The sequence below is a fragment of the Heptranchias perlo genome, chromosome 8 (genome assembly GCF_035084215.1).
Source record: "Heptranchias perlo isolate sHepPer1 chromosome 8, sHepPer1.hap1, whole genome shotgun sequence".
Classification (NCBI taxonomy): domain Eukaryota; kingdom Metazoa; phylum Chordata; class Chondrichthyes; order Hexanchiformes; family Hexanchidae; genus Heptranchias; species Heptranchias perlo.
The window spans coordinates 41283111-41297473 of NC_090332.1; the positions used below are offsets into that span (position 1 = coordinate 41283111).

The 14363-nt window shown below is 41.5% G+C and overlaps 1 protein-coding gene across 2 annotated transcripts in view; it reads right to left on the reverse strand.

Moving 5' to 3' along the window:
- The window catches only part of LOC137324572 (clathrin heavy chain linker domain-containing protein 1-like), an 88253-nt gene extending 74039 nt beyond the window's left edge, over positions 1-14214 (reverse strand). For both annotated transcript variants that reach the window (XM_067989013.1, XM_067989012.1), the window contains exons 1-6: positions 13777-14214; positions 13376-13563; positions 7072-7211; positions 6089-6290; positions 3213-3328; positions 1246-1333 (exon numbers count right to left, since the gene is read on the reverse strand). In XM_067989013.1, coding sequence (XP_067845114.1) covers positions 1246-1333; positions 3213-3328; positions 6089-6290; positions 7072-7211; positions 13376-13563; positions 13777-13968 — 926 coding nt within the window. In that variant the 5' untranslated portion in view covers positions 13969-14214. The remainder of the gene's footprint in view (positions 1-1245; positions 1334-3212; positions 3329-6088; positions 6291-7071; positions 7212-13375; positions 13564-13776) is intronic.
- Between the last annotated feature and the right edge of the window lie 149 nt (positions 14215-14363).

The following is a 14363-nucleotide window of genomic DNA, read 5'->3' on the forward strand; positions in this document are numbered from 1 at the left end:
ACCAAACCGACTAACCCCCTCCATTCAGGAGTCCATATACACAAATCACTAAAAGCTAGTGTACAGAAACAAAAAGTAAATCAAAAAGGCTAATGGAATATTGGCCTTTATCTCAAGGGGGTTGGAATTCAACTGGCTTGCAGTTCATTAATGTCTCTCTGACCTTTTTTGTCCATACCCATCTGCTGACTACGTTCAGTCTCATCTGGGATCCGGTCCCCTTCTGCTCTTCTCCCCATCAATCCGGTTTAAATGATTCATAACAGCTGCCTCAATGTTGCTTGCAAATCTCTGTTCCTACCTGGTTTAGATGCAACCTGACTCTCCTGTACCAACTGTTCTTTTACGTCCTCAATTTTTTAAGTGAGCTCCCTCATTTCCAAAACACTAGAAAACATTACTTTGTATCTTTTATCTTATAGTTTGTGACTTTTAAGGCCCCTATATTATTTCTCCCTATGTAATTTATCCTATGTGGACTACTACTACAGGTCCTTACTTGTCCCCTCAGTATCTGTTCTAATCTTTTCTCAATAGGTAACAATTCACCATCCCACAGGTTTTGTCCTCATGGCACACATAGCAATCCACTTTCCTGAGCAGAGTTCACAATGACTACAATCTCTCTGACTTACAATCTGCATCTTTGTCCATGCCATCTTCTCTGGTTTTCTAGCTACCATTTCTTCTGAGACCTTGTTTTATTTTGCATTGTTGGGATAGTACCTAGTACCGGTTTGTTATTATAATTTTGAGTAGCATCCCAGGCTTTCTTACCTTTATTCCTACTTTTGCCAACTTTAATCAATCCAGTTTCCCCATTTCATTGGCTTCCCTCAGTACTTGTCTCCAATTCATGGCAACCCTGTCCCTAGTTATAGTTATCTCCAGCTTTGATCTTTATGATTTGTTCTCAAGATCTAATGCTAACCTGACCATTTCACTAGCTATGATGACTCACTTACCAAGTCTAATACTATCCAACTCCCTCAGTAATCCCTCACTTTTATCTGCCCTTATAAAGTTTTTGTACCATCCTCTCTAAAGCTATAACCTTTTCCTTAAGCTTTTTAACGAATGGACAATTTTCACATCTCTTCACCCATCTATTATACTTTCTTTTCTCGTTCATAAATATCCCATATAGTTATAGAACAAAACAACCCTGTGACTGATTAAAAGTAATAGACAAATCTTTGAAATGTGAATAAAATTCACAATACCCAGTTTGTCATTTGAGCTCACCTCTCAACATACTCCAGCAAGTACACAGCTTCATTAATCTTGCCAGGTTCATCATCATCAAACACCCCAGGCCAAAGATTATCAACCTCTGCATCAAGGCAAAATGTATTGTTTTATTATGGAACACAACAATCCAATAAAAACATGTATTTTCTGTTATTTAAGCATTAAAACTTCAGCTGATGAGACAAATTGGCTGTGCTGCATCCATACAGTTTGATGTTTCATCAAATGCACCATGAAGTTCTCACTTTCAGATCCCTAAATGAAGGACTTTAGGCCCCGGCTAGTCAATCAGAGAAGATGCCTGTTTCCCTACAGTAAGAAGGAAAATCAGAGGGAAGTCACTCTCCTTCTTCTCAATCCTGCCAACCCAATTTATCTGAAGTAATACCTCCAGATGTTGTGATTCATCAGGGAAGTGGTGATAGAGTTGTGCAACATTCTCCAGGAGGACCTCCAGCCAAGCTCTAAGGCACGTCACAGCAGCCGTCATTTATTTTTTGCCCCAAGCTCTTTCCAGGCTGCCAGAGGGGACAGCAGCAATAATCTATTTGCAGTGCAGTGATGTATAAAGCAGGTTAAACATTGTTTTCAAGAGCAACCAATCACATCATTTTCCCCATCAGCAAGACAGGAGAGAACCAAATGGCAGAATTTTCAACAGTTCAAGATGTCTTGATGACACATATATACCCCTACTTGCTCCATGCACACAAAAATGAACTGCAAGGGCTTCTACTCAATCAGCTTGATATTCAGCTTGCGTGCAACCATCTGCACATCTTCATTGGATAATACAAGTCAAGGCCCACTTCCCTGGCAACAGTCATGATTCATACATTTTACAGCAATCCATCATGCCTCCATTATTGGCTGATACCCAGAAAGTCAAAGGTTGAATCCAGGAAACCAGGAATACCCACAGTAGCCCTACTCATAGCTCCTCAGTCTTTGCTTACTTGCAGGTTCAAGTCATTTTAAAAGGCCTGCAACAACAGTAACGGCCATCAGCCATGAGGCCTTCTGGCTGCTATCCAAAAACAGTAGCAGGAAGGTTCCTTGTCCCTATGTTCATCTGCAAGCCCTGGTTAAAAAAGGTATTTAACTTTCTGGTGCCTCCAGGTGTTTGCTTCCTGCCCAAGCTCCAATCTGAGGAAGAAGGGTGCAAGCCCTAAGGCCCACTTTCTGTGGGCATTGTTAGTTTCGGGCCAAGAAAATGAGGCAGGAGGTACAGTGACATCACTCACACCACATTAGCATTTAACTTCAATGCTTGCATCTGCTCTGCCTTCTCCAAGGAAACCCCTGGAATTGTGTATTAAGTGCAAAGGAGGCAGAAACCTGTGATACCAAGTCTCCACCCCTTTTTTCTTTCCTTTACACCCAGGAAATAAGTATACTCCAGGCACAAAACAAAGGAAAATTGGCCTTTATGTAATTTTAAAGAGTCTACTTGAAGGAAACAGTAAAATGGCAATTTTTTTAAAGCAGTCATTCTAGTTTGCATTGTAAATTGCAATGTGAGCTGTAAAATAACTGTTTATATCTTTGTCTGCAAATGATCTAATTGTAAATAAATTCGATCAGTAGTTTTTGGCTATATGAAGTGGATCAAGAAATTGGTATTTTCTACCTTCTGGATTGACAGGAGACACAGAAATCCTAAGTAAGCTCCAGCGTGCAGTTAGCCTCGGGCTATGCTAACTCTATACAGCAGAGAGTGAATTAGGCAGATTTAAGAGGTGCCATCTGCTGTGTAAAATATCCAGCCATTTCCGTGAGAAAACCATGTTGCGAAATGTCTGATCCATACAATTAGAAACACCGAAAATACTAACAATACACAAAGAATTCACTTTGTACACAGTATTCATTTATAAAACGGTACTTATGTAATAAATTTTCAAATCTAACTTTAGATTGAAATAAAACTGCAAATTAAAAAGAAGGAAAAATAACTATACCTTTAAGAGACATTGCTTCGGTCAGGCTTGGCAAAATAAATTCAGTGAGAGAAACATTTTTATCCGATTTACCCCATGAAGCAACTGTATCTGCTACTAGCTTCAGTTTCTTGTACCTGCAATATTGTGTAGAGATTTTGTCTAATGTTTGCCAAATCTGTCACTTATGTAAAACATTAGGTAAAAATAAAGAGGGTTAGAATTGCTTTTGACTTAAATAAAACTAAGAAAAATAGAACTACTTATTATTTTTCAGACAGCTTAAGGGAACAATTGACATCGCTAAACTGGAGAAGATATTTATAGCAAACCCAAATTCATGACAGTTATCCTATCTAATTGTTTAGATAGGATAACTGTCTATCTCTTGTATTTTTTCTTTCTCATTACCACACTCTTCTGTGAAGACTGAGGCAAAGCACTCATTTAGTATCTTTACCATTAAAAGGATTCCTTTTTCAATCGCCCAGTGGCCCTACCGTTCCTTTAGTTATTTTTGTATGTGTTTAAAAAAAATCTTTTACTATTTCCCTTTATGTTACCTGTTCGTCGGTCTTCATTCTCCCTTTACCCTTACTAATTTTTTTTTTGCTTCATCTCTATCTATATATTAAAAATCTTACATCAACGTGCACTTTTAAAAAACTTAATCTTGGAATGTGGCCAACACTGGCAAGACCACATTTATTATCCATCCCTAAGTACCCTGATAAGGTGGTGGGCCTTCTCCCTGAACAGCTGCAGTCTTTCTAGTGTGTATTGTTTGTTTTTACAACTGAGTGGCTTGCTACTTCAGAGGGCATCAACAGTCAACCTCATACTGTGGGACTGGAGTTACATGTAGAGATGGCAGGTTCTTTTCCCTAAAGAACATTAAAGAACTAGTTGGATTTGCATGAAATACCAGTAGCTTTGATCATTTTTCCTGGTGCTAGCATGTAAATTACTAGATCTTTTGAATTCATTTTTACAACTTGCCATGGTGGCATTAGAACACACAACTGCTGGGTTGTTAGTTCAGTAACATAGCCATAATATTACCGTACCTGTCTGCATTATTTGACTTCGTATAGCCATGTTTCTATCACACATTTGTGTCAACTGTTTCCCATTATATATTTTCTAATCCACATTTATAATGGGATTTGCCGATATAAACTTGTCACGCTATAATTACACATTGTGGTGTATGGAGCGATTCTATGACTCACAGTTCCATCACCAACTTATTCTTCAGTAAGATTGCACAAAGATAAAGTACACCTTTAATTCAAGCTTTTAACTTCTAAATTTTTTCATTTAAAATAAATGTTTGCTTTAAAAATTTAGTTTATGTACAAGTAATACTTATGACTAAAGATTGTCTGGTTTTGGCACTTCTTCAGTCATCCTGCTCTATCTTCCCTTTCTTTGCGGGCCTCCCCTGATGCCTTGCCATTGGCATCTCTCCCACTGTGCCCTATTCTACTTCTCCCTCATTACCTCCTAAATAAGAATTTGCCCCAAGACTATTCAGTCTATTGAGGATCGGCAGAAGTGAGTGCACCTGGCTCAAGAAAAACTCAGGGAGCTGGGCAGCTGTGATGCATATGGTACGATGGTCCTGGCACACAAAAACTCTGAGGAAGAAGAAAGGTTGCAAAACCTGAAGCAAACAAGAACTCCACAGAGAGGAGCAGCCTGTGAAAATCGAGAGAAACAAGAACTCTAAGGACTGTCTAGACTGACACTGCAACCGGGTAGACCACGAAGTACCCATACAGCGGCAGCAACTTTTTGGGTGGCTTCAACATTAAAAATGGTGGCATAAGCAATTGTTAGGGGAACTGCTAGAACCAGTCATTGGAAAAGTAGGAGGAGTCAAAGATGATAATACTTAACTCTGTTTTAATTTTTCTCTAAATGTCCAGGTAGTGCTTCATTAAAGATTTAATCAATTTTTAAAAAAAGCTCTGGTCCATGCCTTTTTAAAAGACTTAATTTTTTTTTAAATTACTTTTTTTAAACCTGCATTGGTTCCTGTCCAGCCTACCCACTGTTACCCTTAGAAGCGCCCACTCCCCATTTAATACAATAAGCCCACATGCACGCTTTCCACTTTTATTAGCCATCTCAATTAATAACCAGGCTGCACCCCTTGTTCAAATAATGAATATATTATTTTAAATTAATTTATAAAATGCCTGTCCAGGTTCCCATTTAACCCAGTCAATGGGTTAAATGGGAACCGCTCAAAGTAAAAATTAACCGCTTGTCACATTTGTTTTCTTTTCTGCTTCCTTATCTTGCTTCCCCACCATATTGATTTAAACCCTTCCCCCCAGCACTAGTTACTCTCCAAGAGAGGGCGTTGGTCCAAGCCTTATTCAAGTGAAGCCCATCAATCCTGTACAAACCACCTCATGCTCTGGATGTAACCCCAATGTTCCAGAAATTTCAACCCTGCCATCCTATACCATCTCTTCAACCACACATTTAACTCTCTTATCTATTCCTAGACTGACTAGCACTGGAAATAATTCTGATATTACAACCATCGAGATCCTGCTCTTTATTTTATTTTGTAACTGTTGAAACTCCCTTTGCAGGATCTCAATTCTATTTCTTTCTACGTCACTGGTTCCAACATAAACCATGTCTATTCCCCTACCCTGTCCAAAACTTTTTGCGATTGGTCAGTGATGTTCTTTATCTCTAATATGTTCTAATAAGTAGACATGTCTACTTATTAGAAATAGAACATTTCATTATTATGTAAACAGAGGAAAATTCCAAACCCTGGAATTTATTCAAGAAATAGCTGTAAAAGGACTGGCAATGTAACTGCCATTGTTCTGATCGTGATTAGACAGCAACAAAGTAATCTTGTCAAATACCTGAGTTTTAGTTGCTCATTCTCCATGACCAGTTCTTCCCATTGTTGCATTTTTTGACTAATTTCTTGGCTTAGTTTAGTTTTGACCTGGACTGGCACATATTTCGTTTGGTTCTCAAATCTTCGGTCCTTGAGTTTCCTTTCCAGTTTCCTCAGGTGCTTGCATAGATCCTCCACATTTACAGACTCCTGCAACGTCAGGCCTATTAAGGAAAAAGTACAAAGAAACAACAGGTTCCAAGTACTGTATTGCATCTTAAAAATCCTGCCGCTAATGGAAGTAATTTCATAGGAAATTCTTGTTCACATGAAAAATCCTGCCAACAGAATGCAGGGCCATAATTATCCATTAGTGGTAGGAATGGCACCGACAGATGAGGGCCTGGTCTGTGCTGAAAAATATCAGCAAATGCCGATATACTTGCAAGGCCCAAAATGCTGTCAGTGCAAGATACTGACATTTGGCATATATGCTTTTCTAAACTGTTATTAGTACAATAGTTTTTTTTAAATGTTGATTTTTAACAATAAAAATATGGTTTAAGTTAGACAGCAGGAAACTGTAGTAGCTCCCCAATTCCGCACTCACAGGGAGCACAGGCTGGACAATCAGGGCTATAGGCATAGGTCAGGTCCTTCATATCCTGACTTTCTCATGCTAGGCTATGCTATTATGGGGAAACAACAAGCAAAGGTTTATCACAAGGAGGTATAGAAAATTGGAGGGAGAATCACTCTTGTACATCTCCCAACAACCATCTCCAGTCATTTCCAGGGGCCTGGAGCAGGTTGCATTCTCAGTTTGAATTGGTGAAAGATATGGAGAGATTCAAACAAGGGTAAAGGAATAATATACTTTAAAAAGGGATTCTATAGTCAACAAAAATTATTTAAAAAAAGGCTTTGCACTTATCCAATATTAAGCGATTGATTAAAAGATAAAATAAAGAGATAGCTCACAAAATTCTATGACAAATTTCAGACCTGGTATAAGTTTAATATGGAAGGCTTCTTTTTGTGGTGGCAAAGTCTCTTCTGTTAGCTCCTCTTTCACATTTCTTGATTTTTTAACTATCTGCAGATGAGCTTCTAATGCAGCTGTATCTTGTTTAATGAGGTCAATTCTGTTAAAAGAATGTCCATTATTTTAGTAAATATAAATAATCTGTTTAAATTCTGTGGATTAAAACAAGAACAAACTTGCATTTATATAGCACCTTATAGCCTCGTAATAACCAAAAGTGCTTTGCAAACCAATAAAAAGACTTTTGTATGAAGATGATTTTACTTATAATTTTTTTCAAACTCAGTTTTATTTCCCAATGACCACCATTGCTCTCAGGTCTCACCGATGTCACTCTTCAGCTATGAGGTGGGCAACAGTGACACACAATGCTGGCCCTCTGATTAGCCATCATGTGGGGAAGCACCCACCTCATCTCCTAGCTAATCGTCAAGAGAATCACGGAGAAAAGTCAAGGGTAGATTTTCCAGTTCCTGCCAAAAGTCAGTCCAGAATGCATACAATTTTGTGTAATCTTCTCAGGAGTGTAATTATTCATAGTTATGTGCAGTTTTGGCCTTATGAAGGGATGTAATCTAATGGTTGACTAGAAAATTGCACATTTGACAAAATTTAAAGGGATGCAGAAACTTAAAAATAAGTGGCCACATGGAGGGACGGAGGGGGATTCTTAGAGCCTTTGCAAAAATATTTTAACCCATTAGTTGAAGGGGAGAGGGAAAATATCTGACAGGCAACAATGTGAAAGGAAACCAAATAGAGGCACAGAGTAAGCAGGCAAATGAAAAAGCTGCATAACACTCAGCCCCCCCCATTTGCTGGCTGCTGAAATGGAAGTGGTGCAGTATGAGGTGATGACAAAGACAGTGGCCCTCTTTGCCACTCCAGGGCACCCTCCCCAAAGTACAGCATTGCAAGTTGCTTCAAAAGGAGGTGAAGGCAAATTTGAGGCCTATGACTGTTACTGTCATTGACTGTGCAGCTCTTAGCAGGTGCCCTTGCAGCAAATGGCAAAATTTTACATTGGGCTCTCTGTTGACCCGGAACTTGAAAGCAGTTCCCCACGGTCATTAATAATACATATGCCAGGGCCTGTAGTTCTATTTTGTGGCATCATGGCAGATGCGTCCAATCAGACTTAGCTTGCTATTGAACTCCCTGGCATGCCTTCCTTCATCCGCTACCACATTCAATTGTAAGGGGAACAGATAGGCGTTTCTGCGGCCGCAAACGTGACTCCAGGATGGTATTTTGCCTCCCTGGTGCTAGGGTCAAGGATGTCACGGAGCAGCTGCAGGGCATTCTGGAGGGGGAGGGTGAACATTCAGTAGTGCATATTGGTACCAATGACACAGGTAAAAAAAAAGGATGGGGTCCAGCAAAGTGAATTTAAGGAGTTAGGAGATAAATTAAAAAGGACCTCAAAAGGTAGTGATCTCAGGATTACTACTAGTGCCACGTGCTAGTGAGTATAGGAACAGGAGAATAGACCAGATGAATGCGTGGCTGCAGGGATAGTGTAGGAGGGAGGGATTTAGACTCCTGGGACATTGGGACCGGTTCTGGGGAAGGTGGGACCTGTACAAGCGGGACAGGTTACACCCGAGCGGGACCGGGACCGATGTGCTCGCGGGCGTGTTTGTTAGTGCTGTTGCGGAAGGTTTAAACTAGAATGGCAGGGGGATGGGAACCTGAGCAGGGGGAAACAAGGATAGAAACAAAAGACAGAAAGGGAAGAAGCAATAGTGGAAGGCAGAGAAAACAAGGGCGAAAAACAAATAGGGCCATAGTGCAAAATAAAACTAAGATGACCAGCAATCTTAAAAAGACAAGTCTAAAGCATTGTGTCTTAATGCGCAGAGCATTCGCAATAAGCTAGATGAATTAACAGCGCAGATAGATATTAACAGTTATGATATAGTTGCGATTACGGAAACATGGCTGCAGGGTGACCAAGGATGGGAACTGAACATCCGGGGGTATTCAATATTTAGGAAGGGCAGGCAAAAAAGGGAAAGGAGGTGGGGTAGTGTTGTTAGTAAAGGAGGAAATCAATGCAATAGTGAGGAAGGATATTGGCTCGGAAAACCACAATGTGGAATCTGTATGGGTGGAGCTAAGAAACACCAAGGGGCAGAAAACGTTGGCGGGGTTTGTCTATAGGCCCCCAAACAGTAGTGGAGATGTAGGGAAGGGCATTAAACAGGACATTAGAGACGCATGCAAGAAGGGTACAACTATAATCATGGGTGACTTTAATCTACATATAGATTGGTCAAACCAAATTAGCAATAATACTGTGGGGCAGGAATTCCTCGAGTGTGTACATGATGGTTTTCTAGACTAATACATTGAGGAACCAACTAGAGAACAGGCGATCCTAGACTGGGTATTGTGCAGTGAGAGAAAGGATTAATCAACAATCTTGTTGTGTGGGGTCCCTTAGGGAAGGGCGACCACAACATGACAGAATTCCTCATTATGATGGTGAGTGAAGTAGTTGAATCCAAAACTAGGGTCCTGAATCTAAATAAAGGAAATTACGAAAGTATAAGGTGCGAGTTGGCTATGATAGATTGGGGAACTTTACTAAAAGGGATGACGGTGGATAGGCAATGGCTAATATTTAAAGAACATATGCAGGAATTATAACAATTATTCATTCCTGTCTGGCGCAAAAATAAATCAGGAAAGGTGGCTCAACTGTGGCTTACAAAAGAAAGTAGGGATAGTATTAGATCCAAAGAGGAAACATATAAAATTGCCAGAAAAAGTGGCAAGCCTGAGGATTGGGAGCAGTTCAGAATTCAGAAAAGGAGGACAAAGAGATTGATTAAGAGGGGAAAAATAGAGTATGAGAGTAAACTAGCAGGGAACATAAAAACTGACTGTAAAAGCTTCTATAAATGTCAAGAGAAAAAGATTAGTGAAGACAAATGTAGGTCCCTTACAGTCAGAAATGGGGGAAATTATAATGGGGAACAAAGAAATGGCAGAACAATTAAACACATACTTTGGTTCTGTCTTTACAAAAGAGGACACAAATAACCTCCCAGAAATGTTAGGGAACCAAAGGTCTAGTGAAATGGAGGAACTGAAGGAAACCAGTATTTGTAAAAAAATAGTGCTAGGGAAATTAATGGGGCCAAAAGGCTGACAAATCCCCAGGGTCTGATAATCTACATCCCAGAGTACTAAAGGAAGTGGCCCTGGAAATAGTGGATGCATTGGTCATCATCTTCCAAAATTCTATAGACTCTGGAACAGTTCCTACAGATTGGAGGGTGGCAAATGTAACCCCACTATTTAAAAGAGGGAGAGAAAAAACAGGGAATTATAGACCAGTTAGCCTAACATCAGTAGTGGGGAAAATGCTAGAGTCTATTATAAAAGATGTGATAACAGAGCACTTAGAAGGCATTAACGGGATTGGACAAAGTCAGCATGGGATTATGAAAGGGAAATCATGCTTAACAAATCTACTGGAGTTTTTTGAGGATGTAACTAATAGAATAGATAGGGGAGAACCAGTGGATGTGGTGTACTTGGATTTTCAGAAGGCTTTTGATAAGGTCCCACACAAGAGGTTAGTGTGCAAAATTAAAACACATGGGATTGGGGGTGAATATACTGGCATGGATTGAGAATTGGTTGACAGGAAACAGAGAGTAGGAATAAACGGGTCTTTTTCCGGGTGGCAGGCAGTGACTAATGGGGTACTGCAGGGATCAGTGCTTGGGCCCTAGCTATTCACAATATACATCAATGATTTGGATGAGGGAACTAAATGTAACATTTCCAAGTTTGCAACGACACAAAGCTGGTGTGGAATGTGAGCTGTGAGGAAGATGCAAAGAGGCTCCAATGTGATTTAGACAAGTTGGGTGAGTGGGCAAGAACATGGCAGATGCAGTATAACGTGGATAAATGTGAGGTTATCCACTTTGGTTACAAAAACAGAAAGGCAGATTATTATCTAAATGGTGATAGATTGGGAAAAGGGGAGACGCAACGAGTCCTGGGTGTTCCTTGTACACCAGTCACTGAAAGCGAGCATTCAGGTGCAGCAAGCAGTTAGGAAGGCGAATGGTATGTTGGCCTTCATTGCAAGAGGATTTGAGTACAGAAGCAGGGATGTCTTACTGCAGTTATACAGGGCCTTGGTGAGACCACATTTGGAGTATTGTGTGCAGTTTGGTCTCCTTATCTGAGGAAGGATGTCCTTGCCACGGAGGGAGTGCAACAAAGGTTTACCAGACTGATTCCTGGGATGGCAGGACTGACGTATGAGGAGATTGGGTCGACTAGGCCTATATTCACTAGAGTTTAGAAGAATGAGAGGTGATCTCATCGAAACATATAAAATTCTAACAGGACTACACAGACTAAATGCAGGGAGGATGTTCCCGATGGCTGGGGAGTCCAGAGCCAGGGGTCACAGTCTCAGGATCCGTTCATTGCAATCGTCAGGCAGGACTCTTAAAATTCACTTCTTTTTTTGTGCCTAGCAATCCTGGATATCCACTTTCAATATGCAGAACCATGAAATAGTGTTACATTGGCAAAGGTACTGAGAGATTATGGCCCCGATATTTACAGAGAGGTGGGGAGGGAGGGGAGGCATATGTCAGCAGCCAGGAAATCTGGAGATACTGGGAAATTGGAGGTCCTACCGAATTTAACTGCAAGACCTCATTAGAATTTTTTTACTCCATTTCCCACCCAGCATCTGGCGAGATTGAAGGTTGGCCAGCTGCCAGGCAGGAAAGCCTGCGGTAGAAGACAGAAGCCGGGGACCGCTGGGTATAGTTTCCGGCAATCGAGAAAATCAGGGGTTGGTTGGGAGGGGCTTGGAGAGTGGCAACGGGGGTGAAAAAGAGAGATCACGGCAGGGGAGAGATTGCGTGGTGGTGGAAGAGATCGTGCAGGGATGTCTGAAGATCGTGGGGGGGGGGGGGGTTGGAAAAGAGACCGCAGCAGAAAGTTTGCTTGAGGGGCCGGAGGGAAGCACTCCTGTTCCCTCTGGTCCACAAGCAGTGCTGGAAAAGCCCTTGGAAACCCATCCCAAAACTGTTAAATTCAAATAGCTCCCAAAATCTGGGGAACAGAGCCTCATTTAAATATTATAATCACTGACCCGCCTCTCCAGAGCAGGTTACTCGGACGCCCCCAAACCCACTGCAGTTAAATTAGAAGTAGGCTCGTTCGCGGCAGGTTGGGGTCGGGTTTCACATTTTTACCAATTTAACCCCTCCCCCAACCCTCTCCCGCCCGTCGTGGGGTGGGAAGGGGTTAAAGTTCCCCCCTAAGTTTCCATCTGAAATACATCAAAATTCCTTGAGTCATGGTCCCAGCTAAAGGGATGGAATCACACCTAATGATTCCTTCCAGCACAGAACCTGCCATAGTTTGTGGGTTTAGTTGGCAGGCACATCATTAGCATGAGGCAGACAGGTGAAAGCACCACTCTGCACAGACTGCATGCATTGCAGCAAATGCCTACTTGAAACTCCAGCACCCGCCTGTCTATCCTTGGGTGGCAGGATTGCATAAGCCAGCACTGGTCCTATCAGTGTCTGAACAAGGGGGCTGATCTGTGAATTCTTTGGGGGGGATCCAGGCTGTTGCTAGCCTGGACCTCATCAGGGAAATCCCAATATGGAGGTCAGAATGCCTCCACTCAATCAGCTTATCGGTCACCATTACAGCTCAGGAGCGGGAATTCCGGCTTAGGGAGTCCTTGTCCCTGACCCTGGTGCACCCACTGTCTGTCATTTGCCTTAGAAAAGATAGGTGAAGGTTCCACCCCTTACAAGCCCCATGGAAACTTCCAGAAACAGGCAGAGACCCGGTGCAAACGGGTTTCCACTTTTCTTGCGGGTTCCACTGATCTCCTGCCAGAGTTACAGCAGGAGATCGGCAAAACCCCTGTGGAATTTCAAGGCCATGACGTTTATATATTCTCTCAAAAATTGCATTGCCCCTTTTTGAATACCTATGTTTTGAAATTAGTTAAATTTATTTCCTGAAATCTTTATATCTATTGCGCTTGTCTAAAATATGAACATTTTAAATTATTCTTTAAATAAGCCTTTTTCGTGTTGCCCTGACAAACAATGAAGTGCAGTTGAACACAGCATTGTGTTTCTGTATAATCAATATCTCCATCTACTCTGAAACATCAGAACATTATGGACCACAAAAACGGGGACTGGTGAAATACTGTGGCTGCTACAAGATCTGCACCAAGGATTCCTTTCCTACTTGTTTTGGAGCTGACTGACTCTTTTCTTGTAAGCGACGAGATTCATCGGCTCAGAAGCCATTGATTTCAACTTCCTCTGTAGAAACAGAGAATCTTCTCGACCTTTGTGTAAGACATTGATGCTTTCATCGTACTCCTGTTTGATAGATGTGAGGATATTTTTGTATGCTGTTGTATTCTCAATGACCTATATAAATATGAAACAAAATAAAAATATATTTTACATACTTCAATACGACACATTCATATATCCTCCGTATATTTTGTTTCTCTACTCGCTCGACATAAGCAATGTTTCTCTACTCGCTGTATACGAGCCCCTGTTCAATTTAATTATTTCTGCCTAATAAAAAAACCCTAATAACGGGGATTGTGGCAGATGCAGTTCAGTCTTTCCTACCTTGTCAAACACATTCCTGTAAATAATGTACCGCTGCTCATCGGGTCCCCGGTCAGGACAGGCCAGCTCCCCAGTCTCGGTCTTGATGTGTGTCCGAATGCGGCAGAGAAGGTTTCGGTCGGCTCTGCTGGGAATGGGTGGAATTGCCTGAGATTTACCCAGACCCGCTGTTGACACCCGTTCGTCCGCCATTTCGAATTACACCACCACCGGGCACCTGTATAGATTATCAGTCACTCTGCGGCATGTCGGGGAGACCCAGCCTGTCGCACTCACTATTTCATATTCTAAGGCTTAAAGTTACCAACATTCAGCACGTAGCTCCTCCAAGTTCTGACGAACGGTCACAGACCAGAAACTTTCACTCTGTTCCTCTCTCCACAGATGCTGCCTGACCTGCTGTGCGTTTCCAGCATTTTCGGCTTTTATTTCACATCTCCAAGGCCACCGGTTGCTAAGGACGCCACCGCGCACTGTATTCTGGGAAATGTAGTTTCAAACCGTCCGGTCTTTCGGGAACTCAAATAGTTTTTTTAAATCGGATTTACTTTTGTTCAACAGAAGCCAAGGTATTTGTTGACAAATTC